This window comes from Octopus bimaculoides, chromosome 3, assembly GCF_046866305.1.
Source record: "Octopus bimaculoides isolate indiv1 chromosome 3, ASM4686630v1, whole genome shotgun sequence".
In the NCBI taxonomy this organism is placed as follows: Eukaryota; Metazoa; Mollusca; class Cephalopoda; order Octopoda; family Octopodidae; genus Octopus; species Octopus bimaculoides.
Window position 1 is genome coordinate 50,242,857 of NC_142930.1, and position 26,874 is coordinate 50,269,730.

At 32.6% G+C, this 26,874-nt stretch overlaps 1 protein-coding gene across 5 annotated transcripts in view; it reads left to right on the forward strand.

Moving 5' to 3' along the window:
* LOC106868416 (pro-neuregulin-1, membrane-bound isoform-like) overlaps positions 1-26,462 on the forward strand; it is a 258,580-nt gene extending 232,118 nt beyond the window's left edge. For 3 of the 5 annotated variants that reach the window (XM_014913660.3, XM_089348969.1, XM_052966488.2), the window contains exons 6-8: positions 3,568-3,676; positions 12,544-12,739; positions 18,066-26,462. In XM_014913660.3, the coding sequence (XP_014769146.1) occupies positions 3,568-3,676; positions 12,544-12,739; positions 18,066-18,875 (1,115 nt within the window). In that variant the 3' untranslated portion in view covers positions 18,876-26,462. The remainder of the gene's footprint in view (positions 1-3,567; positions 3,677-12,543; positions 12,740-18,065) is intronic. The other 2 variants (XM_014913661.3, XM_089348970.1) reach the window with 1 other exon arrangement.
* The last annotated feature ends 412 nt before the right edge of the window (positions 26,463-26,874 follow it).

A 26,874-nucleotide genomic window follows, 5' to 3' on the forward strand; every position in this document is an offset into this window, starting at 1 on the left:
CAATTAACTCAGTTTCAAAATGCTTTGAACAACTGAAACAAATAAATTCCATGTTCGGTTTTCTGTATGATATAAAATTTTTGCAAAATCTTCTCATCAAGTAATGGAATTTTACATAAAACTTGAGTCTGCCCTACGGGTTGAAGAGTCAAAGGATATTGATACTAAAATTTGATTCGCCTAGGGCCGGCCCTGCACATATGTGTATATATGTGTACATATATACACATATATACATTTATACACACACACACACATATATATACACACACATACACTTATGCACAAGCATACACATAATGGGTTTATTTTGGTTTCCATCTATCAAATCCACTCACAAATTTTGGTCAAATTGGGGCTATTGTAGAAGACATTGGCCCAAGTACCACAAAGTGTGACTGAACTCAAAACTATGTAGTTGGGAAGCAAACATTGTACTACACACTCACATTCACACACACACACATCACTCCTAACTGTTACAACTTATTTCAGTCATAACACCTCTGTGATTTTTTAATGCATGCTTCTATCTGACATTTCAGTATACCAATTTCTTTTAGGCAATATTAACTGTTTAGATCTTTCATTAGATATTCTTCTTCTTCTGCCTTCCCTCCTCACTGTTCTTTAATTCTCCTCCTCATTCACATTGTCAACCTCTCCATTTTCACCATCATCATCATCATATTTGTCATCATAGTCATATGTTTAGAAACCTTAAATGAGAAACCTCAAGTCTCTTCTCTTTCTCCTTAGTGGTCAAATTATATCCTGTAACATTTGACTGGTTTCTACTGATGTTCTTGTGAGTATTTTTCTAATGAAAAGGAAGCATGAAGAGTTTGCAATTTTCAGTTACTATCATCCTCATCAAGACGATAGACTGACAAAATCATTAGAGCACCAGAGAAAATGCTTTGTTGTATTTCTTCTGATTCTTTACATTCTGAGTTCAAATTCTGCCAAGGTCAACTTTGCCTTTCATCCTTTCGGGGTCAATAGAATAAGTGGGATGAGCACTGAGGGTCAATGTAATCGATTAACCCTTTCCCACCAAATTTCAGGCCTTGTACCTATAGTAGGAAGGATAGTTATTATTATTATTATTATTATTATTATTATTATTATTATTATTATTATGTAGGTTTAAGGTGTTGAGCTGGCAGAATCATTAGCACACCAGGCAAAATGCTTAGCAGCATTTCATCCATCTTCACATTCTGAGTTCAAATTCCACTGAGGTTGACTTTGCCTTTCATTCTTTCAGGGTCAATAAACCAAGTACCAGTGAAACACTAGGGTCAATGTAGTCAACTAGTCCCCTCCCGACAATTTTCAGGCCTTGTGCCCATAGTAAAAAGGACTATTATTATTATTATTATTATTATTATTATTATTATTATTATTACATAGGTTTAAGTTGGTGAGCTGGCAATAAAATGCTTAGCAGCTATCTATCCATCTTTACATTCAAATTCTGCTGCATTTGACTTTGCCTTTCATCCTTTCGGGGCCAGTTAAATAAGTACCAGCTGAGCAGTGGGGTCAATGTAATCAACTTAGCCCCTCTCCTGGAATTGCTGGCCTTGTGCCAAAATTTGAAATCATTATTACATTGGTATATTTTTTGGATATTGTTAACCTTTTCTGCATAATTGTGATTATGCAAAAACAAATAGGAAGATGCTGATTGTGGTTGTGTGGCAATACTTTCTCCTTTCTCCTCAGTAAAAAAAAAAAAAAATTAAAAAAATAAAATTCAGGCCAGAAAAACATACAAGAGTTGTTGTTGATGCAAAAATGAATGTGGGTTAGAGAAATAGATATTCCAAAACAACAACAACTATGATTGATGCTGCATGTTAGAGAATGGGATATAGAGTTCACTAAGTTACAAGGAAGACGAACTTCAAAATATAGAGATTGTTCTTAATGGTTGGGCGGATAACATCCTTGGAATTGGTGTCATAGTAAACACTGTTGGTTGAATCTCACACTGTGTTAGTTGGTTGGGTGGATGGTTTGGTAGATGGTTAGTTTGGTCGGTTGGTCGGTTGGCTGGTTGGTTGGCGCTGGAAAGTGTATTGAAGCGTTCTAAAGCTCCGACACAGCAGATACGCCTGAAAGATATATAATTAATAGATGTCAATCTTTGTTTTCAGAAGCTATGATATAGGCGACTAAATGGTTTTAGAATGTTTACTCTCTTGAGAGCAAGAGAAACTTTTTGGAATGCATTTGTTGTTTTTATTATTTAGCAGAAGATCAAGAAGCTATGGTATCTTGTGTTTGATACAGCAGAACAGTTCTTTTTAAAGTTGTTTGCTATCATAGCAATACAGCTGGAGATAACATCAACAACATCAAACATAAAATAGTAGGAATTAAGTAGATAATGTAAGAATATTACTGCGGGTATTGCATCAGAAATTATTAGCAGAAACTAATGAAAGGTTCAAAATACATATAATACTTATTTTTTTATAATCCATTTAACTATGTGGGTTAGAATGGAACTTTCTTCTTTTTTAAAAAAACAAATTGGAAATTTACATATTGAATCAAATATTTTGACAGTAGTTGCATTTCATCTGGTTCAACTAGTGTTACAAACAAGTAAAATTGTCAGGCAGAGTATTCTCCCTTGTCTTTGGCTGGCTGTAACTCGTTTTGAATCTTTGTAATTATTGCTTCAGAAACTTATTCAAATTAAAAGACAAAGAACAATATGCAGCAGGAACTCAGTAATGGTGACTCCAGAAAAATCAAAACGATGACTGTGATGTAAATATTTACTAATCATCAGTCTAGGAAGCGAATAGGGGAATATATTTCATTAATGGAATGAATTCAAGCTCTGATTTATAAAGCAGCTGAAACACTCCCCTCCCACAAAAAAAAAAATTTCATTATTTCAAAATAATTTCCTTTCCCTGTTAAAAGTGTATTTATTAAACAATATCATTTTTTCCTTATTTTTTTTTATATTTTTTCCTTCATACGAAAAACAGTTTTTTAATTCATTTTTTCAAACTCCCTTTCCATCTACATTTATTGCTTTCTCTCTCTCTCTCTCTCTCTCTGTGGAATTTTCAGTAATGGTAATCAGGCTATAAGTAGAATTTTGTTACATCAGTATATCAAAATACTTCCTCTTAATACCTTTTTGCTTGACATATCTAGCTAAATAGGATAGGATGGTTCTACCCTTAGCTGACAAAAAAAAAAAGTATATAAAAAGCAGAAACTTCAATGTGACAATGCAATTAATCATTATAGCCTCATACTGAAAATTTATCTCATTTATTGAAATACCTACAAACTTCATCTTTTTTTTTATCTCTTCTTTCCTGTGCTTTTTCATTACATCATTTCTTTTGTCTTTAATTTCTACAAGTAGAGCCTTACAATTTTGAGGTAATTTGTTAACAATTTCCTTTCACTTTTTAAGCAAAAACATTCAAGGGCTTCTAAAACTGATGTGATGCTGTAATTCATTATGAATTAGTATAGAATGTAATGTATGTTATAAACCACTGTTTAATGCCTTGTTTGACTCTGCAGGACAATGCCACTACCTTACAAGTGCTGTCATAGCTATAGGAACTTTGCTGGCAATTTTTACTTTAATACTGTCCATTGCCTTGATATATTTTCTGTGCAAATGCTTCAAGTAAGTATTTAATAAACCAATTTTCTTATTTTACATTTTACGTCTGTTGTATAATTATTTTGAATATCAAAATAAAGAAACATTTTTCATAGTTTTGTGTAACACATCTTGTTAAATATTTTTCCTCCAATTTCTATGGTTTGGATCATAGATGTTTTAGATAACACCTTAGGTTTTATGTAATACCCCTATAGCTTTTAAGGCATATATTATATCACTTTTAGGTAATTGTAATATAGTATTTAAATCTACTCATGTATCTTAATAATCATTTCTATGACTTTCTTTTCTCACACACTCGTTCAATTATCTTTTGTACCGTTTTACTGTTATCTCAATGCCTGTTTAATATCTCCATTGTACACATTTTTTATATTTTGTAAAAAAAATTTTTAACTTTTTCCATGATTATATATCATTCATGTGAATATTTCTGTAATCCTTTTATGGTAACTTTTTTCAAACATTTTTCAATTGAAAATAATAATAAATGAGGATTAGAAAAGGACGATCAAAAGAGAAGACTGGCAATTTGCTAATTAAAGGCATGTTATAAATTAAGAAGAGATAATCCAATTAGTGTGTGTGTGTGTGTACATGAAGTGCAAGTTCACACATTCAGCTTAATTGTAAGATTTTGTAAGAATTCATCCACTTTAGAAATCTTAGAAGGATGAAAATGGATTTAGATTAGATGGTTGGGTGCATAAAGCAATGGGAACAAGTAACTATGAATATATGCTTACTCATCATAAAGTTTTTTGTTTAATTAATATTTGAGTATAAATCTATTATAAACTAATATGAATTTTTAAATATATATAGTTTTCTATATCTGAAAATTATTTTAAGCTAAGATAATCTGAATTCAACAATGAATTGAATTTCAAATTTTAACTATCGGTATCAACAACACTAAAATTGCAATAAAAGCTGTGAAAAATTTCTTACTTTGGTCTGGCATTCACAAAGGGTAACAGCACCTTCTTCTCACAGATCACATTTCATCAAAATGAAATTATTAAATAAATGAAGTTTTTGAAATGTTTCATATTCGTTTTTATAAACACATATTAGAGTAACATTAAAATTCAATGGGAAAACAGTATGCTATTATATTGAATCAAAATATCTCATTTCAGTGTATTTATTTACAGTCACATTAATTCATTTTACAGAAATAATCAGTCCTTTGACATAACATAATCAAAACTATAAAACAATTTTAAGACTTTGAAATTGGTGTAAAACTTTTGCTGTGTCACTTGATAGCTTGACCTATATTTCTAAATCTATACATCTTGGATAGAGCTAGACTGCTACCAACACAGTTGAGACACAACTAATTTCTTCTTATTAGATTTATCAGTTGATTTCTCTAACAATTTACCACCCAGGGAAATAATATTTATATTACTATTTTCCTGTCCAAAATATTTTCTTGTAATTTTCAAGAGAATCAAATTAGAATGATAAGATAGGGTGCAGTCACATTTCAGCTTTTCAGGTCCTGGAGAGAATTATCTTAACACAGGAGTTCAGTGTTGTTTAAGCAATTTCACTAATTATCCTTTAATCCCCCCCCCCTTTTTTTTTGTCTTTTATATGACACTTCATTCTGTAATATTATGGATTCAATTGTCAGTGTATAGAATCATATTACATATCTATACAAGTAAAGCCATGAAAACAGAAGAAAATATTAACAACACTAAAATACCTCTTGATTGATATTTCTCAGAAGCTGGGCTAATATATAATAACAGTAGTCAGCCTTTTAAATAAATAGACATTAGGATTAAGGACAACGAAATCTAATCATTGTTCTAACTAATGAAAGTATCTACTATTTTATTGTAGTGTAGAAAGGACAAAGGCACAAAACAATATGAACAGTGATGAGTGGGTGTGCAGGAGGCATACTGCACTGAAATCCATTGTAAGAACCCCATCACAATTCTTTTGCAAACCTTCCAGTATCAGTGCTTTCTGCAGTAAATAAATAGATAAAATGACAAACTTAGGACAGTGAGTGGAAGGATGGAGGGTAGAGACATTAGTGTTGGACAAAATACCTTGTGTTGTTTGGTTATCCGGATCTGAGTGCGAATTCCAGTCTAGTCAATTTTGCCTTTTGATTTTCATCCTTCAGAAAGTTGATAAAATAAGTAGCAGACTATAAGTAGTGGGTTAGTAATTATACCTTTGATGGTGGTGTTCCAGCCTGATTACAGTCCAATTAACAACCATTCTCTAATCTCTGCATCTTTGTATTATCATTTGTTTACAAAATATTTCATTCTCATTTTGTCACTTGTTCACATCTTTATTTTTTAACTGTTTGATAAATAGTGAAAAGTTCAGAGCACATGATGAAGATCCACCAAATTATATATAGGGTAAAGAGTAAAGACCCCCTTTCAGTCATGAATAACCATGGGATTGTACCTAGGAAGTTCCCCTCCAAGGCACAAGTCTGAGCAAGATTGTTTATGGAAGACCAGCAGTCACCCATGTATATTGGTCTCCCATCTCCACACTATTGATGTTGTCCAAGAGAAAGACAAAGGCTGATACAGTTTAGCACCAGTGATGTTGCAACACATTTTTACAGCTGAGTGAACTGGGGGGCAACATGAAATAAAGTGTCCTGCTCAGGAACACAATATACAGCCCATTCTAGGAATCAAACTTACAACTTCACGATTGTAAGTCAGACGCCCTAACCACTGAGCTATGTGCCTTAGCATATATATATATATATATATATATATATATATATATAAGCAATGTTAATTCTCTAAATGAAGTATTAACAGTAACTGCACGATAAAGTGTAGTATATTGCCACTTAAGTGTGGCTGACCCCTAGGGGTGGATGTTACTGTTGCTTTTAGCCCCAGGAGGACATCTCCTCCAGCTGGCTTATCGACGTGCTGCAGATCGAGGTGAGAGGGATAACTTCCCTTGGCAAACAGGACACAGTCGTGTGTCGATAAGCCAGCTGGAGGAGATGTCCTCCTGGGGCTAAAAGCAACAGTAACATCCACCCCTAGGGGTCAGCCACACTTAAGTGGCAATATACTACACTATATATATATATATATATATATATATATATAGTATTATATATATATATATATATATATATATAGTATATAAAAATCAATGTATACAGTATTATAAATCCATTAAGCCAATGTTACCAATTGGTTTTGTACAGGATATATAAACAAACCTTTTATAAATTTAGATCTGTACAAAGCAAGGATTCTTCAACAGAATAATTATTGTAGAGTATAATCATGTTATAACTTAATCATAAACATTGTTGAAATTAGTCTGCACTCAATAAGTTAATTAATTGGTCAGAGTTTAGAGGTAATGCCTATGACTTTAGCAGACCCTTCTGGTCGGTTGATGTTCATTTTAACATACTTATAGGTCAATGAATGCAAGAAAAATGTGGATGGAGTTGTTAATGTCAAATGGGTTAAAGACATAGGAAGTAATGGCTATTGGTAAGGATGGTAAGAAAGAGAGAGACAGTTGAGTCAGATATGCCTTGGTAAAGAAGGTTTGTAGTCTGCTACACCAGAAGAATAGAAACTATTATAGTAGCAATACAGTTACTTCTAAATTAAAAAAATATATAATAAAAAAAACATCAAAACTCACCAATAAAATTCCTTGGTGACAAAACTTCTAAAAATTACTGGGTTGATAACAGTGGTTATCATATTAGTTTCTATGGTTATTATAGGGATTTCTTATGTTTTTTGCTTTTCTGATGGAAATAGTTTTATCACTGACACTAACTAGCTGTATAACATCCTCACTAAACCACATTTGATGAATAGCACCTTAAATGAAGGAGATAATTTTTATATTTCCTTTACAAGTATATCAACAGTTCATTGGTCTAAAATACATCTTAATTCTACAATTAGTCTTATTTTGCAGTAACTGGTTGCTGATTATACTTTAAAAGTTAAGGCTCACATCATTATTTTCAGTTTATGGTAATTGTATCTGAAGCAGCAATTTTCCTTTCTTCTTTTTTTTTTTAGTCATTAACAGTGTTGAAATCAGAAATGTAGAAGCTATTTAAAGCAACTTTAACCATTTCTTAGTAAAATGCATTTTATCTCATCAGCTTTGCCTTATCTCAGAAAGCCTGAAATTCTCTCCCAAATTTTACTTTCTTGACTACAATTTATAAAGATATTCTACAATAATTTCAGTAGAAAGTATTTGTATTCATATTTCAGTCGAAGTTTATTTAAAGATAATTATAACTCTATGCATATTCTTCTTGTTAGAGAGTACCAGCCACAATCCCTGTAGACCCAGTGTGATAAGCTAAATTATTCTCATTATCAAATTCTCTATCTTAAATACCTTTTATCTTTAAGACAACAGGAAGTCTCACCTGTTTCGCTTTCTTTGTTAATAAGCAGCCTGACCCAGCCTCTTGTTATAATCTTTTTTTTCTTTTTCTTAGTTTCTTCTTACTGCTTGCATTCCTCTTGTCTCATTATTTTATTTACTCCATCTCCCCATCCTGATTGAAGGCTAATGACATATACATAGGTGTGTGTGTGTGTGTGTCTGTGCGTGTGTGTGTGTGTGTGCGCGCGCGCATGTGTGCAATCTTTGTACAGGTGTACAAACAACCAAGCTAATAAAAAAATAGTACAAAAGTGTTTCCTGCTTTGTGTCAAATGATTATGTCACTGGCATTTTTTGATTTTTGCTTATTTTACCCCTACCACTTAGCAATGCTATTGTTTCCTTTTAATGATTACCATACCATAGCCATCCTCTATTCGTGCTTTTCTGATGTTTGGTTCTCTTGGTTCAAGATTTACTTAATTAAAATTGCAAAGTTTTCTGTAAAAAGAATGGTCAAAGCATTTTAATGTTGTCAATTTTTAACATAATTTAACTGTTACATCAGTAGAATGTCACCTCCCATTTCCTCTCAGAGTCAACTATTTCAATTTTATTCCATGGAATCTACTTCAATGTTGCCCATTTCATACTTCAAATCTTGTCAATGTATTTAAGCAGGATTGATAAAACATGTAGCAGTAATACCAGTAGATGGGATATTTTGCTCAGGAAAAAGATCACTGCTTATAAGCAACACTTTGTTTTCATATAGGTCAATTAGGAAGCTTCAAAGTAGTCAATCTACTTGTTAAAAGTTGCTGCTGAATCTCCATCAAATAACACTCTAGGATCTGAAAAAAGAAGGGTTACATGGGATGTGCCAGAAAATATGTAATGAGGTGTAAATATTTCTTTTCTTTAGTTTGGAGGAAGAGCTTGGCCTTCATTGTCCTGAGATGACTGAGATCAACACAGTTCATGTTGCAAACTGACATGAAAAGGTGGTGGGTCCAAAGGAACAACGTTAGGGGGAGGAGGAGGAATGGCTGTTCACCACAGGGACCCTTGCACGGCGACCTGTGGTGGACAGACACCATATAAGTGACAAGAAGAGAGAGACGAGGGATAGGAGTGTCTGAAGAACAAATATCACTAGTAATAGTTGAAAAACAAAGGTAGTATATATCTGAGGGCCAGAGTTTGGCATATGCCAGCAAACACCTCCTTGACACTTTTTTGGGATGCTATCTTAGACAGGAATGCTTTTGATCTTAAGTCTGCTAAATCATGACTGAAATAGATCTAGAACAACAACATAGGAAAGTAGTCTTATTTTCTCAAACTTGCAAATTTATCTTTTTCATTTCCTTTGCATCCTTTATTCCGTTTCATAAAAATCAATAATCTTACAAATGCTCGAAATTCTTTAATAAGACACTAGATAACTAATTATCTTATCAAGTAATTTGCTTCGCGTTATGTTTGTGCTTCTCTGAAGGACAGTGACGATTTGAGCCTTAAAAAGTCCTTAACTAAAACGGAACCAAAACACGGCCGTAATGTTCCTTCACTCAAAACAAGTATTAGATGTGAAATAATGTTATCCACGGGAGATAACTTTTACAGAAATGAGAAAACATTCACTAACTTTTTATTGGTTTTGAAAGCTAGTCAAAGAAAGCGAAATGAATTACTGCTATCTCGCTTGAATTAAAACCAATTTGAACATAGTTTATAGTATATCGTTTTATCAGTACTAAATTCAAGATTAGTTTAGTTTTTTTTTATTTATTCAGTTATAATGACAGTAATATATTGTTAATATAATTAATATTGATATGACGGTTCTGTATCCCACTAGGTGTGTCATTTTACCTGTTGTTAGGGTCCTACGTTTGAACAGGAAATTCAAGTTTTACTGTACCATGATAGCTTATTGCATCTTCGTACAGACGGCAGTGGATTAAATCGACTTCAGTAAATAACTGGTATATTTTATCGATTTTGAAAGTAGGAAAGTCGAAGTTGACCTTGGAGACGTAAGAAGCTAACAGAACCGTCCGGTTCTGTACGTACCCATATACGGAGAGTATTGATCATATATTCGTTTGAAACTGATTATTAACACTGGCGCTCTTTAAAATAAGACAAAACTTTATAAGTTATACAGAATCCTACTTTATGTGAAGATATCTGCATTTTAGATGACGTGTCAAACTTCATCCCACAGAGAACATGATATTATGTAACTAATACCAGCATAGAAAACAGACGTTACATGATGAGGGTGATGATGATGATGTAAAGTAGTAAACTGAATAGATTATTTATGATGAATATCAAGACAAAAGCAGACACGGCTGTGTAGTTCCCAGGTTTAAATCCACTGCTCACAATCTTGGACAGTTATCTTCTACTATAGTCTCAGGTTGACTTATACTTCATAAGGTGGATTTAGCAGTCAGAGCAGAGACAATGAAGAATCACATAATATATATAGATATGAACATGCTTCCATGTAGTGGAAGTCAACTCATGCCCAAGTATACTTCCACAATACTAATGGATCTCAGAGAGTAACAGCAGTGGAGAAGGCAACTAAGTTCATGGACAGCCATGCCCATGCTACACCTATTTATTGTGTACCTTACAGCTAAGAAATCTACAAAATAGCACTGTTTCATATCACAGGCATGTGTGATGTACACACATACACATTTTATTTCCTTGCCATTCTCATTATTAGAAATGCAGTGAAGCAGTGATTAACTCATTGGAAATTTGTAGCCAATGATGCTAATGCTCACAAGAATAGGATATGAAATATATAACGGAACAGAGTAATATTGCTATATTTAAATATATGAATTTTTTTAATTTAAACCTAACTTTGGTCCTAAACCACATCTGACTGAAATATCATAATGTTGGACATAATTGCCCCCCCCCCATCACCAATTTCAGTTTATCACAAACTTTGAATGACCCCCTACAATGATTCATGACATAGAAACATGAATGGCTAAGAACATGTTTTTAGCTGCACTCAAACTGTGGTGTAGTGTAATTATCCAAATAATGTGTTGAAATTATTTCACTAAATTTGTACAGAAATTCTAATTTCTTACTCAGTAAAATTAATTAAATATTCAGCATACATTATTTCTTTGTCAGGTTACTTCTGTTGGGTACCACTTGTAGTTTTATTTTATCACAAATGGTTAAAATGGTTTCTGCTACTCAGCAACAATATCAGAATATTGTAACAAAATAACTATTTGGATTCCTGAAAATCTTTAGACAGTTATGGTGAAGTCTAGAAGAAATATATGTTATTACTTAGGACCCACATAACCAAAATCCAAGGAGAAACTAAAGGGAATTACTTGTAGCTCTCTTGAACAAATTATAGCATATTTTATAGTAAATCTATCCATCTCTGCCCTTTATAAATCTAAAAATTTATTAACCCTTCAGCATTTAAACTAGTCATATCCAGCCCAAATTTTCTACTATCTTATGTTCAAACTAGCCATTTCTTGCCTCTCACACTGAACACTACAATGTCATTCTAAAAATAGTCACATATTGAAATCTCAAAGCAATGAGATACAAAACAATGTGACTAAATAAGTATTACATTTGACTGAGTAATCTGAATGCTAAAGGGTTAAACACACTTCATTTTCATTCCAAACTGACAAGAATTTAGATTATAAGCATTATTAAACATAGTTTTCAGCAAATTATGTTTATATGGTGAAAAATACTGAGCTGACTAATCTATTGTGAACAATTCACTTCATTTAAGCTATTATGCCCTTAAATGCATGAATGTTAATACTTCCAAAAATTATAAGGCCTTTATGGTTTGTCTGAAGAAACCAATATGCAAATTTACAATACTGTAGTTTGACAGCAAATTATTGGTGAACTAGTTTTGGTACCTAGCTGGATTGGAAAACATAACAACATCCCATTTTCCTTTCTCCTAAAGATTTTAAGCTTCATGACTATTCAGTTCACAGTAATAAATTCTAAGGAATTATATGACACTACAATGATTGAATCAATCTTCCTTGCCTATCTTATCCTTAACCATTTTCTAAACTTCTGGTTGCCAAGTCAAAAACTAAATATAAATATCTAGACAAGTTTTGTGTCTTCTTGCACAAAGAGTAGCCATTTATATTTTAATTATTTCTAATAGTTTTGTCTTTTTTGCTTGAGAAAAATTGCCTCAGATGGAAATTATAAACTTTATATAGATATCCATTTCCAATTTTAGATATTCTAGTTGTTATTGTTCACTTCATACATTTTTTTTATTAGTTAGGTTCCATTGTTACATTTTGTCTAACAGCACCAATTCTACTTTTTAGATTTGTACATCTTTTTTCCCTTTTATTTTTAATTCTTCTATACTGTTTCCTCTAATCTTTCTTAATACACTGGTTTTTTTTTTTTTTCAGAAATAATCGAAGGAAAAGCAACTTGCCATCTGAATATGGTAGTTTTATTCAGGCCAGTTCCAAGGGGGAGACATACTGTCATATTCCTTCTGATGACTTTACCCAACCTGATCTATATTTATCATCATTGGTACGGATAAATTTGATATTGTTTGCCTCACATGTTGTCGGTATAAAACCTTTCCTACATAGAGGAGTAAGTAATACAAAATGGTACCATCACTCAAATTTGCTTTCAGATTTTACTTATGTATTTCAAAAATCTACTTAATACTATATTGCAACAGTCCTTACTAAAGTCTGCAAAGGAGACACCTAACAAACATTAACTCACATTTCAAGATCCCACATTTAAAAAAAAATTGGGGATAATTGCTATCTTGGCTGTTACTGTTCATGGTCTCAGTTGGAAAGCTTTGTCGAGATTGTTTTCTCATAAAATCATCATCATTTAACGCCCGCTATCCATACTGGCATGGGTTGGATGGTTTGACTGAGGACTGGTGAGCCAGAGGCTGCACCAGGCTCAATCTGACCTGGCAAGGTTTCTACAGCTGGATGCCCTTCCTAACGCCAACCACTCTGAAGGTGGCCAGTCAGGTGGTTCTGGTAATGACACGCTCAAAAGGTGTTTTTACATGCTACCTGCACAAGAGCCAGTCTGGCGGCACTGGCAACAACCACGCTTGAATGTAGTTTTTCACGTGCCACCAGCACATGTGCTGGTAAGGCGCCACTGGCAACAATCACGCTCGAATGATACTTTTCACGTGTCACTGGCACAGGAGCCAATCCGTGGCCCTGGCAACAATCACGCTCGGATATGCTTCTTTTAACGTTCCACTGGCACGAGTGCCAATCAGGCGGTACTATCATTGGCCATGTCAGTGATTTTGATTTGTTTACACTTGCCTCAATAGGTCTTTGTAAGCAAAGTTCATTGTCCAATGAATGAGGGATACTCATAAGTGGGCCAATTACACCCCATGTTCGGATATTCTTTTAACATTCCACTGGTACGAGTGCCAATCAGGCAGTACTGTCGTTGGCCAGGTCAGCAATTTTGATTTTGATTTCACTTGCCTCAGTAGGTCTTCACAAGCAAGGTTTATTGTCCAATGAATGAGGGGTATTCATAAATGGGCTGGTTACACCCACTGGCATAGGCCATGGGCTACAGTCTCACTTGGTTTTTCGGGTCTTTTCAAGCACAGCATATCTCCAAAGGTCCTGGTCACTAGTCATTGCCTCACTAAGGCCTAATGTTCGAAGGTCGTACTTCACCACCTCATCCCAGATGTTCCTGGATCTACCTCTTCCACAGGTTCCCTCAACTGCTAGGGTGTTACACTTTTTCACACAGCTGTCCTCATTCATTTGCAACACATGACCATACCAGCGCAATCGTCTCTCTTGCACACTACATCTGATGCTTCTTAAATCCAACTTTTCTCTCAGGGTGCTTACACTCTGTCATGTATGCACACTGACATTACATATCTAGTGGAGCATACTGGCTTCATTCCTTGCAAACTTACACATGTCCTCAGCAATCACGGCCCATATTTCACTGCCATGTAGCATGGCTGTTCACATACATGTGTCATACAGTCTACCTTTTACTCTGAGCGAGAAGCCCTTTGTCACCACACAGAATACTCTACCATTCTGTTTACAAAAAAGACTTTCCATAAATTTGACTTGATAAGTAACTTGAAATCTGAAATTGGATGAAATCAATGGTGATTTTACCTCTTCCCTAAATTTGTAGGCTTATACAATTGTCAGAAGTACTGTTGACAGCCTACTGGCTGGGACCATGCTTGGGTACTGTCAGATCATTATTCTTGTTATTATTGCAAATGTCAGCAGAGAGATTTACAGAATCATTAGAGTGTCAGACAAAATGCTTTATAATATTTGGTTATGGCTCTTTATTTTCTGAATTCAAATTCTACCAAGGTCAACTTTGCCATTCAACTTTCTAAGATTGATAAAACAAAGTACCTGGCCTGATTTTAAGCCAATTAGACAGATTTGTTCAAATTTGGCCTTGCACCAAGAGAAGTTTCCGTATACAGGTTTGACTTCTTGTAATAAAACATTAAAAACTTTCATATGAGCTTTCAATTAGTATATCATTGTGACTAATGGTAGAGCCTCAAGCCCTCAACTCTTTTCAGCTGGGATTGGCATACTACACAAAGCATAAAACATCAATCTTTGCTTTTGTAGAGTAGAGGATCCCACTGAAAATTCTCTAATTGGGCCCTGCACTTCCTAGCACCAGCCCTACAAAGTACCAGTTAAGTATTGGAACTGATTTAATTGACCAACCCCGTTCCTCCAAAGTTCTGGCCTTATACCATTGTTGTGAATAGCAGCAGAGGAAATCAAGAAAACTAAATCCTCATCTCAGTTTTCAGATCTAATGGGAGCCATATTATTTTTGTTGCAGCACTAATGCTTCTTGTGTCTGACATGATTGTCACAACTTCCCAGTTTGTCAGGGTTGTATTTCTAGAAATATCTGTCTACATTCTCCATAGAAGAATTTGAACTCAGAACTACATGCTAACAAAGCACTTGTGAATTATACAGAACTCTTAATGCTTATTGTGGTGGGGTGTGTATCAAACCAGCACGAGTTGTCTTTTACAAAGGCCCCAGTGCAATGCTGCTTTCAAGAGACATTCTATAAGTATTCCAGTCCCTAACTTTGTATGTAATAGCTTTTCCGTCTATAAAAATTAATTCCTAAAATATTGTTTAGACTATGTCATTGTACTACATACCCAGTACACCTACATTTAGATTCATGTAACCTAAACAACTAATGCAGTTGTCAATGACAAAAACAGTTATAAATTACATCATCTATCATTTGTTTTCTGCTTTATTATTTTTAATCAATGTATCTTTGTTGTTGGGTTATTCTTTTATGAAATATATTAATAAGAAAAATGTTCCAAATTGTAGACTGCTTTCCATGTAATTGTTTCATTTTGTTATTTCTTTTCTTATAAATCCCACCCATGTTTTTGATGTTGTTGCTGTTTGTCATCTTTAGATATTATTTATCATATGGTGTCGTATATATATTGCTTTTACTTGAGTCACTTATCAATGCATTTATTTCAGTATCATTTGATATTTGTTAATATACATCTTTAAGGTTTATAAATAGTATTATAAAATATATTTACCAAAATACTTCTTTCTTTTTCAGATATATTAAGCAAACCTGTTTGTGTGTGTACACACACCTTTTCAGCTGGTCTGATTAAGATGGTATTCTAATATGTAAACCAATACATAACTGCATGTTGTTTAGCTGGTTTCAAAAAAGCAACAAACACTATGCTCTGCATGTTTGCATGAACTTGATCTTTGCATGAACATGTACTCTTGTTGAATCTAAAATCTGATAGAAATGAAAATGAGCAAATAAGTCTTCTCACTTATTCCTTCCTCATCTTTAATTTTTCTATCACTGGTTCAATATTTTCCACTTTATATTGATAAACTTGAAATTCATGATCTTGAATGAAATGTGAATAGTTTATAAGGTCTAAAGTTTGATTTATTAAACAATTTTCACAGCTGAGTTCAAATCAATAAAGTAAACGAATAATATATCCTTATAAGTCTACATTTACAATATTTCAGTATATTTCTGCAATATATTAATAATGAAGGTGACAATATATTGATAGTTACATATATAAAGATAAAGTTAAAGTAAAGAAGAAGACAATGCAAAGCTTGTTGGTTGATGTTTCTGTTTTACAGTTTAGTTTATTTTTTACATTTTACAGAACGTGCAAAAAGATATTTCTTTCTATAACAAAAAAACTTATTCAACTAATTCTTTTCTTGAAAGTTCATTGGATTTTTCAGAGAATAGTACATAAAATTCCTTGAAAAGTCAGATGAACTTTGTTGGCAAATTTTAATGAGCAACAAAAAAATTTAATTGTTAAATTTTATCATTTGAAGAGTCAGAAGTTCTTCAATTTGTTTTAACCCTCATGACTAAAGATTAAACACCTTAGCCACCTCCAATGTACTTAACTGGACATTAGGTGTGTCATTTAATAAGAATTTTAGTGGTATCAGGAGTATCTCATTTATTGAACACCTACGTCAAGAATCTTACCATTTATTATATCCTCTAAACCTGGATTGAAAGGAGTAAAAGAGAGCTAAATTAAACTGCGCATTAGTGTCTTATCTAAATAATATTCTCACAGGTCATATGACAAGCTGAAACCATGATGTGATTTTAATATTTGGTTGATGCTGTCTCACTTAATTTATGTGTATCATGAGATTCTGTTTACAGTGCTATAAAACAGATAAGGCTTTGAATATAGTCAAAAGAAATGAACATTTATAGCAATTAGAATATTCTTATTCTAATTACTCAAAGTCTTAAGAAGAGAGTCACTTACTTAGACTGTATAAATGTCCTTTTTTACGTGCATTGTGACACCAAACCTTTAATTTATTTAATTTATTTTCTTCATCATATCTAGTATATTGGTTTAAGACAAAATGTTACTTGGAAGATCAGTTCAAGAATTGTGTGTTCATACCTTGAGCAAGACACTAGATTCTAAATGCTTTAGTTTATGCTACTAGGTATAGGTACCAGACTTTTGTTGTTGTGGACCTGCCTTCTAACCAGAGTGACATTTTTCTATCATCTGCTAAATGGTACACAAGCAAGAGATAAGCAATACCTTTATAGATCATCATAGACTGGCCTTTGTAGGGTTTTCGAGCGAGATCGTTGCCAGTGCCTCTGGACTGGCTCTTGTGCAGGTGGCACATAAAAGACACCATTTCGAGCGTGGCTGTTTTCGTGCGGGTGACACGTAAAAGCACCCACTACACTCTCTGAGTGGTTGGCCTTAGGAAGGGCATCCAGCTGTAGAAACTCTGCCAAATTAGATTGAAGCCTGGTGTTGCCATCCGGTTTCACCAGTCCTCAGTCAAATCGTCCAACCCATGCTAGCATGGAAAGCGGACGTTAAACGATGATGATGATGATGATGATGATAGACTGTCAAGCAACTTTTTTCAAAAATACTCCAGTTTTAGATGTTAAAAGAGAGAAAAAAACTGGATCAAATGTTTAAAAAAGAAGTGAGGAAAGTCTTAGTATTACACAATATAAAGAAAAAAATCCATTGTGAGAATATGTTTATATATTTAAATACTCAATGTGGCTGAATTTTCATCTTTTGGCTCTAATTTTTTAAGAAGGTAATAAGAAACTTCAATAAGATCATTGCAATATCTCAGCAATCAAATAATATTTCTACCTCACTTATACAAAGGAGTCACTTAAAAAGTAATCATTAATATTTATCTTAATATATATATTTCTCTTAATATATATATATATATATATATATATATACATATATATATTTGTTAAATGTAATCATAAAATTAATCATGATATAAAGATTTTGCTAAATTTGGTCTAAAAATTTTTTTTTTCCTTTTTGCAGAGGAAAACAACTGATGAATGTTATACGAATAATATCCAAGAGAGTACATTCAGTGAGGTACCGTCAGTGAGCTACAATGAAAGATGCATTCCAAATGGGAATACCAAACTTATGCAGAGCTTCTCATCTAACAAGTTGCCAAAAGAAAGAGTAAATGACACTCAGAATGGTGTATTAAAGCTTCCTAAACGGCACCGTTTATCTGCTGTGTCTTCTGCTACTCAGCTTACAGATAAAGAAACTCTTTCCAATGGTCTAGATATTGCTTTACCTGAAACTCAAGTGATATATGCTGAACCAAACCACAGTCAACCAAATCTTCCTGTTGAAGGATGTAACCATAATTTGAATAAGAATTTGCCTTGTGATAGTCATTTGAAATGTGATGGGCCTCTTGAAACTGACACTTTTAATAATGATGAGCATTCTTCAACTTCAATGCTCTCAAGTTCCAACCATTCTTCCAGTGACAGTGAGGATAGCTATAATATTAAGCTCCACATAAGTGAAGAAGATTTGATTGTAAAAGATCCTGCTGAGCAAAAGCCTTCTTCTTCTGGTAAAATCAGCCCAAAGGTAATGTATTCTCACAGCAAGGTTCCTAAACCAGACCACTACTCTATACCTGTCTCTGAGAGACAAATAGAAAATCCACTCCCTAATAAATCTAGCACCCAAAATGGACAAGCATTAATCCCTGCTGTTGGCAAATCTGCTTCACAATTGCTAATAAATGGATTTCAGACATCTGTTGATAGTTGTGGTGGTGAAGTTACCCGTGATAAGAGCTTACCGAATTTTGCATTTTAAAATAATTCTTTTCATTACACAATGTCAGTTATAGCTATTCATTCTAGGAGCAAAAACTATCTGAGGAACAATAATGGATAAAAAAAAAAAAAAAAAGAAAGAAGCAGGAACCTCATGAAATAATCAACCATTGCAGAAGTTACTGAAAACAATTTCAAAAGTTCAGTCTTCCAAACTAAGTTAATCTAAAATGTATAATATATATATACATATATATATATATAAAAGTTTGAATATCAATCCAACAACAAAACAAAACTTCATTTCTTGACTGATCACTTTTTAACCATTGGGCTTTCTACATAATTGGTTTCTATGGTTTCATAACTCAAAAATACAAAAACAATCAGTATCTGCATCAAGCATTAGTTTCAACGATATTATGTAACAAAATTTATTTATGCCATGCACAGTGTTAAAATCATTTCATATATATATATATATATATATATCTATATATATATATATATATATATATATGTAATATGAGTAGATAGATGTATATACCAAGATTATATAATCCAACATATTAAAAATAATACCTTAGCTAGGAATTACAGGAATAAAGACAACTGATATCTTAAAGGATAAAAAGTATTGGCAGAATATTGATTGTAAAATTACACAATACATTATGAAAAACATTATGTATATGTGAGTGTAAATATGTAAATGGGGGGAAGTTACATGAGTATGCAACCATGCCAAATATTACCATAAAATATCAGAAAATATGATGAACAAAACAAAGGTGAGCACTATAGTGCACAGGTAAGCTCTCGGCAAGCCAAGTCCACAAAACTCTGTTTCAGATGTAAAATGAAACCCTTTCATTTTACTTTATATCACTTATACACTTGGAAAGAGGCATGAAATTCAAATTCCCATTTCCCCTTCCCTATAAATATAGGGCATTGTACTTAGTCAAAATGTTATAAAATGAAGTTGAAAGTCAACATGTTTAGTATAAAGAGTATTTTCTTCTCAAATTTTTTTTTTTTTTGCTCTAATTCCTTAAAGACAGTCTTTATAATGTCAGCATTGTTCAAAATAATTCTGCTGATATCGAAACCAGAATACAATACTACTACCACTACTACTACTACTACTACTACTATAATAAGTATGAATGTAAAAAAAATATTCAAAATTCATATAACACAGTATTTGAAAATTTCTACAGACCTAAGTTCATGAAAGGTGTATAAATTAATCTGCAAGAATTATTTCAAAAACTGGTTGCTATATATTACCAAAAGTAGAAATTTAATTATTAAAACAGAGAGAGTCTGACATTTGTTTTACATAATTAGAAAATAGATGTTATATAATGGAAACTAAATTACCTAATATGTAAGCTTTTAAGTGCATCAACCATTTTTTTTCTAGAATTCATCTGTGTAAATTGCTTCATGTACTAAGAGTCCCGTTCATATTTTATAGGAATTTGATAAACATATTGCAAAAAATAAATAAAGAATAGAATAAATGTACTTAAAAATTTGTTTTCAAATTCAGTAGATGGCAGTAATAAAATTGCATACTAAAACCCACCCCCAAAGCAATTTAGCATTAAGTTTACGATACAACAAAATTTATATAAAATAACTTTTAGAACCTGCCCTATATCCCAGCTATGTTGAAAGTTGTAAGTAAAATATCTAAATAATCATAATTTTCTATGAAAAGGTAAAAAAAAAAAATACAAAAAAAAAACAAACTATTATTATTTACCTGGATTATATGCGATGTGATATGTAATTAATAATTAATAAAACATTTTGAAAGATACCTTAAGTTGTATTGCAAGATATTTTACAGAGTATGTTTTGAATAATATTATATTGGCAAACCAAACAGTAAAATGTACAAATTTAAAAAATGATATTAGATTTTAAAAAATAAGAGAATAATAAAAGAAAATAAAAGGTATTCTAAAACAGAATTGACATTTAAAAATCCTATTTGTTATGATTTAAAAAATATTTCAATATGTATAGTATGAGTGATTGCAAAATTTGACAAAGTGTTTAGAAATGCTAATCCAGTACCATCTTAACAGAAAGCACTTAATTTTTGCCTATATTGGTTTACTGTCATCTTACAGTGATAAGCAACTGATCAGTCATGTTCTTTCTTTATAATTTATGTAACAAAACTAGATTCAAAAGAGACAGTTCCAGTCACTTGTCATGCTAAAATTAGCAGTCAAATCACACCCTTTTACATTTTAGAAAATTAAGAACATACTAGATAATATAGTCCTAAGTATAAATATCAAGAAAAAGAAGTTTCTGTAATGGCCAGAATTCCTTTGATCAAAAATATGTTTAATCAAGATTGATCTAGGATTAAACAACAATTTTATCTCATTTATGATGTGGAGTGGGATTAATTCTGTTACTGTTTACTAATATGCATTAAAAAAAGTGCTTTACTCTGATTATTATCTCTGATATTATTGTACAAATTAAAATGGTTCATAAAAATAAAAAACAAAACAGTTAGATATATTGCTGAAATTTTTCACATTTTCTAAAATTAAAAGTTATCAACTGTTAATAAATATCATGTAATTTTCCTTTCATTAACTGTTTTCTCAAAGAATTTGCTTTGCTAAGCAAAATTCAAAAGATAGATTTTATAAGCAAGACTAAAATTAAATCCTCTTTTTAACTACTAAAGTTAAAAACAAATTTTGAAGTTAATTTTCAAAATGGTTTCTCACCTCACTAATAGAATTTTGATTTTTCCCTCACTAACAGAATTTTATCCATTAGATCCTACAGATTTCAAATGTTTTTCCTGCGCTTAATTTTAAAATTAAACTTTGCCTAGGTTCCATAATGTTCTATCATTTCATTAAACTTCCAGATTACAGGGAAATGATTAAATTAACATTGTTAGCAACATACATGTGCTACCCTCTGTAGTTAACAGTGTCTTTGTTTTTATTATATTGCGATGATGATGATCATCATTGGCTAAATTAATACATTTGATAAATTGTAATTCATAAAAAAAATGTACACACTATGTGATTGTTTGAATGTACATGTGTGAAGGCACGTGGCTTAGTGGGTAAGATGCTGCACTCTTGATTGTAAGATTGTGATTTCAATTCCCAGACTGGGCAGTGCATTGTATTCCTGAGCAAAACACTTCTTTCAATATTGCTCCAGTCCACTCAGTTATTAGAAACCCTGTGACAAAGTGACATTCAATTTGATTGGTGGGGAGAATGTTGTGTAACTGACCCTATAAGTCACTGGAATCAATGCAATGCTTACTTTTTCATAAGAGTGCCTGAAAGAGAGAGAGAGAGAGTGCTACAAATATTATTCTTTTATATAGGAATCAAAGTATGAAGAAAATAAAAGAAATTAGGCGAGTTTTACTATGAGGCTTACCACATGAGAATGACTGGGGCCAGTAAAGGCAAATAATCACCTGGAGAATGTGTATTGTGAAAGTATGGCATTTAAACTGAAAGATATGAATCGAAAAGCAACTGAGCAGCATCAGTGCAGTTTTGAGTAATGTAGGAAAGATGCTAGTATAGAGATGAATTACAATTTATACATCATGTGAAAATATATTGCAAGTTAGTGATAGGGATAAATAGACATAAAATAGTGAGTCATATAAAAATTAGAATTTCAGGATGATGAATAGGGGTAATATCAGGAATAATGAGATGAAGTCAGACTGTAGTACAGACATTCTATACAAACATTTCAAAAGAGGATGTTTTTTTTATTGCTCTAAAGAAGCAACTAATATGAAAGACAAGTCAACAAGTAAGCCTCTATGTTGTTGGTTAGTCTCCTAGAAATAGCAACCAAATTGCCTTAAACTTACAGTCTACCATCTTTAAAAAGGAAAGGTCATACTGAATGATGTAGCTCTAGATACCCTCAAAAACAGGATGGTCATGACTGGAATGTCATTGATCATATGTCTCTGTCAGGTTTGACTGGACTAACCAACATTCCAGATAGATGATTTAGATATCAGGTAGAAGAGATATAGAGAAACAGTACTTTCTGTGGCTCACTTGTGAGCAGTTTGGTGAGTAAATCTCTGCCACTCAGCTAGACAGCTTTTATTAGGAGGAGGTGCAGTGTAAATGCTTGCGTGTGTGTGTGGAGCACTACCATCTGAGATAGGATGTATATCTAAATTTGACAGTTTACATAAAAGGGGTAAAAAATACAATGTCCCATCCAAAAATAAAAAGTATTAAAAAAAAAAAATATTAACTAGATTATGGCTGGGAGATAACAGTTTACTCAAAGTAGATGCTCTCAGCTTCCACCACAGTCTCGAAAGCCCTTGCTTGTGTCTCTGGGAAGATCTTTGAATACCTCCTTGATCTTGGGCACTAACTTGGGCTTGGTGGTGCAGGTAGAGTGGTTGGTGTCTTTCTCAACTGCACCCCACACATAGCAATCCATGAAATTACAATCAGGACAATTAGGAAGCCAGAAACCGGGGTTGACAAAGTCATAGAAATTCTCTGACACCCACTTCTGACATTTTCTGGAGATATGGCAAGGAGCTGAATCCTGCTGCCATGCACATAACCTTCCAGCAGCAACCTTCTCCAGCCAGGGTTTGACCAATTTCCAGCAGCTTTCCAGAACCTAAGGCTCTGTTCATCAGTTGCTGGATGAACACCAATGTGTGGACACACTCAGAATGTCTGCTTCTTCCCTTCTTTCTAACCACAGCCTCATTGTCTCTATTGAAGCTGTCCATGTCTTCATAGTATTCACAGGGCACTGAGCAGCAGTCACGATGTCAGTGCAAATCATCATGATACAGGTAACTCTTTTCCAGTATTCTGATGGCTTCCAATCCTCCACATCAGCTAACTTTTTCTTAACTACAAGTATGGCAATGCTATGAGCAACATCTAAGACTGTTAGACTTTGCAACTGAAGCAAGTTTTAGCTGAGTATTTTCCATACATAGATATGAAGGTAGAATGTCCAATAGCCATATATAGATAAAATAATGATTATCTAAAGCCCATTGATAAAAAATGTTATAGTTAATTGGAGAGCTGAAATTCATTCTAATCTCACTCAACAGTTTTTATTGTTTGATCAAATTCCAGAAAACTCTGCCTCACCTAGTTTTTGTATTACACTAGTAGTAATATTCTATACATGAACATTTGAAAAATCCTTTTTAAAGATTTGTGTCAATCTTTAATCAATATGAAATATTTTAAAGAAATATTTTGAAATTAGAAGAAGGAAAAAAAAAAAGACATATTACTATGTCTTAAAATTTTAAGTCTTATTTGATTACCATTTTAGCCATTTAGTAATTATTTCAAATAGACTAAGAAATGAACATTTTCCTTTGCTCTCATAGGTAAGGAAACTTCTGCAGCAAATATGCCAAGGAAGCCTCTATTTGAGTTTTTTAACCAAATATTACCCATAGTGCTGAGAACAAATAGTCTAATTTATGATTCCTGAGATGTTCATAATACATATTTAAAGGTAAAACAGATGTTTAGTTAAACAATCAGTTTTGATCAGACACACTTCAGTGGCAAAATGCTGATCAAAAGTGTACTTAATAAAAGTTGACTTTTATCTCATTTTGCAATTGAAAAATCCTAGTAATATATAAAATGAACAAAATCTCGATACTTCAATGTGTTGAATTTTCTGAGTCACCAGCTTGTACACATACAGCTAAATACTTTCATAGCATATGTTTGTTCTATGGTAACAAACCAGAACTAAATGACGATAACAGCCATTAGCCTAGTAGAAAAAAATATAAGTCATATTTTAGAAATAAAAGTATACTCGTCTGATGGAAATGTAATGTAGATATGAATACTGTAAATATTAATGAGTTTGTAAAATTTTCTAAATAATCATCAAAACTTATAATTCTTCTAAATAATACTTTTCTCTTCTCAGCCTCTCTAAATAATCAAATATTGAGCATACCAGAGCAGTTCATACCCACAGAGGTTAAGAAGCACATCACTGTACTTCATTGCATTGGTTTCTGTTTAGTTTGACAATGATGTCTGTATTAAGATTAAAAAAGAAATATTTAATGTAAAGGGATTAAATGAATGTAAGAATTTAAAAAAAATAATAATAAATAAATAAAAGAAAGAAATCCCAGTTTACAAACTCCAAAGAGTAGCAAAGGATATTAAAAAACATGTCCTATTCTGCTTCTGCTCCAGAGTAACCAGATGAAAGTATACAATTAGACTTGACTTGTATATTGTCATCCAGAGCTGTTTTAACACAATAAAGTTAGCACTAGATTTAGGAAAATAGGATGGTAACTGAAGTTTAGCGTCAGTTATTATGTATAGTTTTGTTTTTCTGAGGACAGGTTTCAACCAAAAAATATTGGTGAGTTATGATCTTTCAATACTTTGATCGTGGATTGACATAATATGAAAAAACTGCTCATACTGTAGGCTACCCTTCCTTCTACCAACCAAGCTGACAGAGTTTAACTGTAGCAGTTATGAACCAGAATAACTAAATTAAAATACTGCACTGATTACAGTATAAAATACAATTTGAAGTGTCCAACAGGTCAAATAAATCTGGTAACTTTCATCTCCTGATTATCGGTTTCTTTTTTCTTCTTTTTTTTTATGTTCTTATCAGAATGCTTTCGAGAATCCAGTCTTTTCTAGCAGGTGTTTGTTTTTGTCATGACTGCAGAATTTCAAGGCTCTGAAAATTGATTAATATTTTGATACAAGATCTTATTTATATTGATGTAAAAAATTTAAACAGAAAAACTTCAAATAAATTATTTATATTTATTAAGTATACAATTTGTGAAGCCAAGTCTCTAAAGTTATCGGAGAAATTTCCACTGAAATCAGAAAGACAGGTTTAAAATTAGAATTGTAGTAACACGTTTGGTTAAGTCTCTTGAATCGACTTTGCTTTTCATTCTTCCAAGCTCAACAAAATAAGCACCAGTCAAGTACTGGAGTTGATATAATCAACTACACTCTCTCCCCCAACAGATATGGCCTTGTGCCAGTCTTACAAATAAATATTTATATTTCTTTGTATTTGTATTTACATGTAAATAATTAATATATATATATAGATATCATATGCTTAGAAATGCATTATTGTTCATACAGTGTCATCATTCCACATATTGTCATTTCATTACTCATCCTATATACTGTCAAACAGTAACAGTGTTTGCCTCAAAATGTGCAAATGAACACAAGCCTCAGAAGAAAACTACTGCATGAAGACAAATGGATTTTAAATGTATGTGTGTGTTCACATATATATAAGTATATATATTCACATACACTCACACACTGCAATGGTTACAAATTTTTTAGTTAGAATTTTGATTTGACGAAGGCTAAATGGCATTTATTGTGCCTTAATGCTTATGCTTGAATTCAATTAATGTTCTGTAAAGAAATCTATTAAAATGTTGAAGAACCCAGAAACAAAGTCATCCAACTATTGACTGTAATGTATTTAGTTAGTTGTTGGAATATGCATTGTATTTTTATATGTTAATTATTAAATGAAAGTAATTTCTTCTTAACTCATAGTTTTATTTCTTACAAATATGCATTTTCCTCATTTCAATGTTTTTTTTCATTTTCAGAAGTGTTAGAGCACATTGGGTGGGGGGGGGGGGAGCCTTGAGGTATTTGTTCTGAGTTCAGATTTCACTAGGGCCAGCTTTACCTTTCATCCTTCCAGGGCCATTAAAGTGAGGTTTTTGCTCTTTATGTTCCGAGTTCACATTTCACCAAGGTCAGCTTTGCCGTTTGTCCCTTCAGGGCCAAAAAAGTGAGGTATTTGTTCTGGTTCTTTATCTTCACAGTTCAAATTTCACCAGGATCAGCTTTGCCTTTGATCCCTGCAGGGCCAATAAAATATCAGTTAAACACTAACTTCACTCCTGCTAATATTACCTGCTTATGCCTAAATCAGAAAGAATTAAGGGTGGT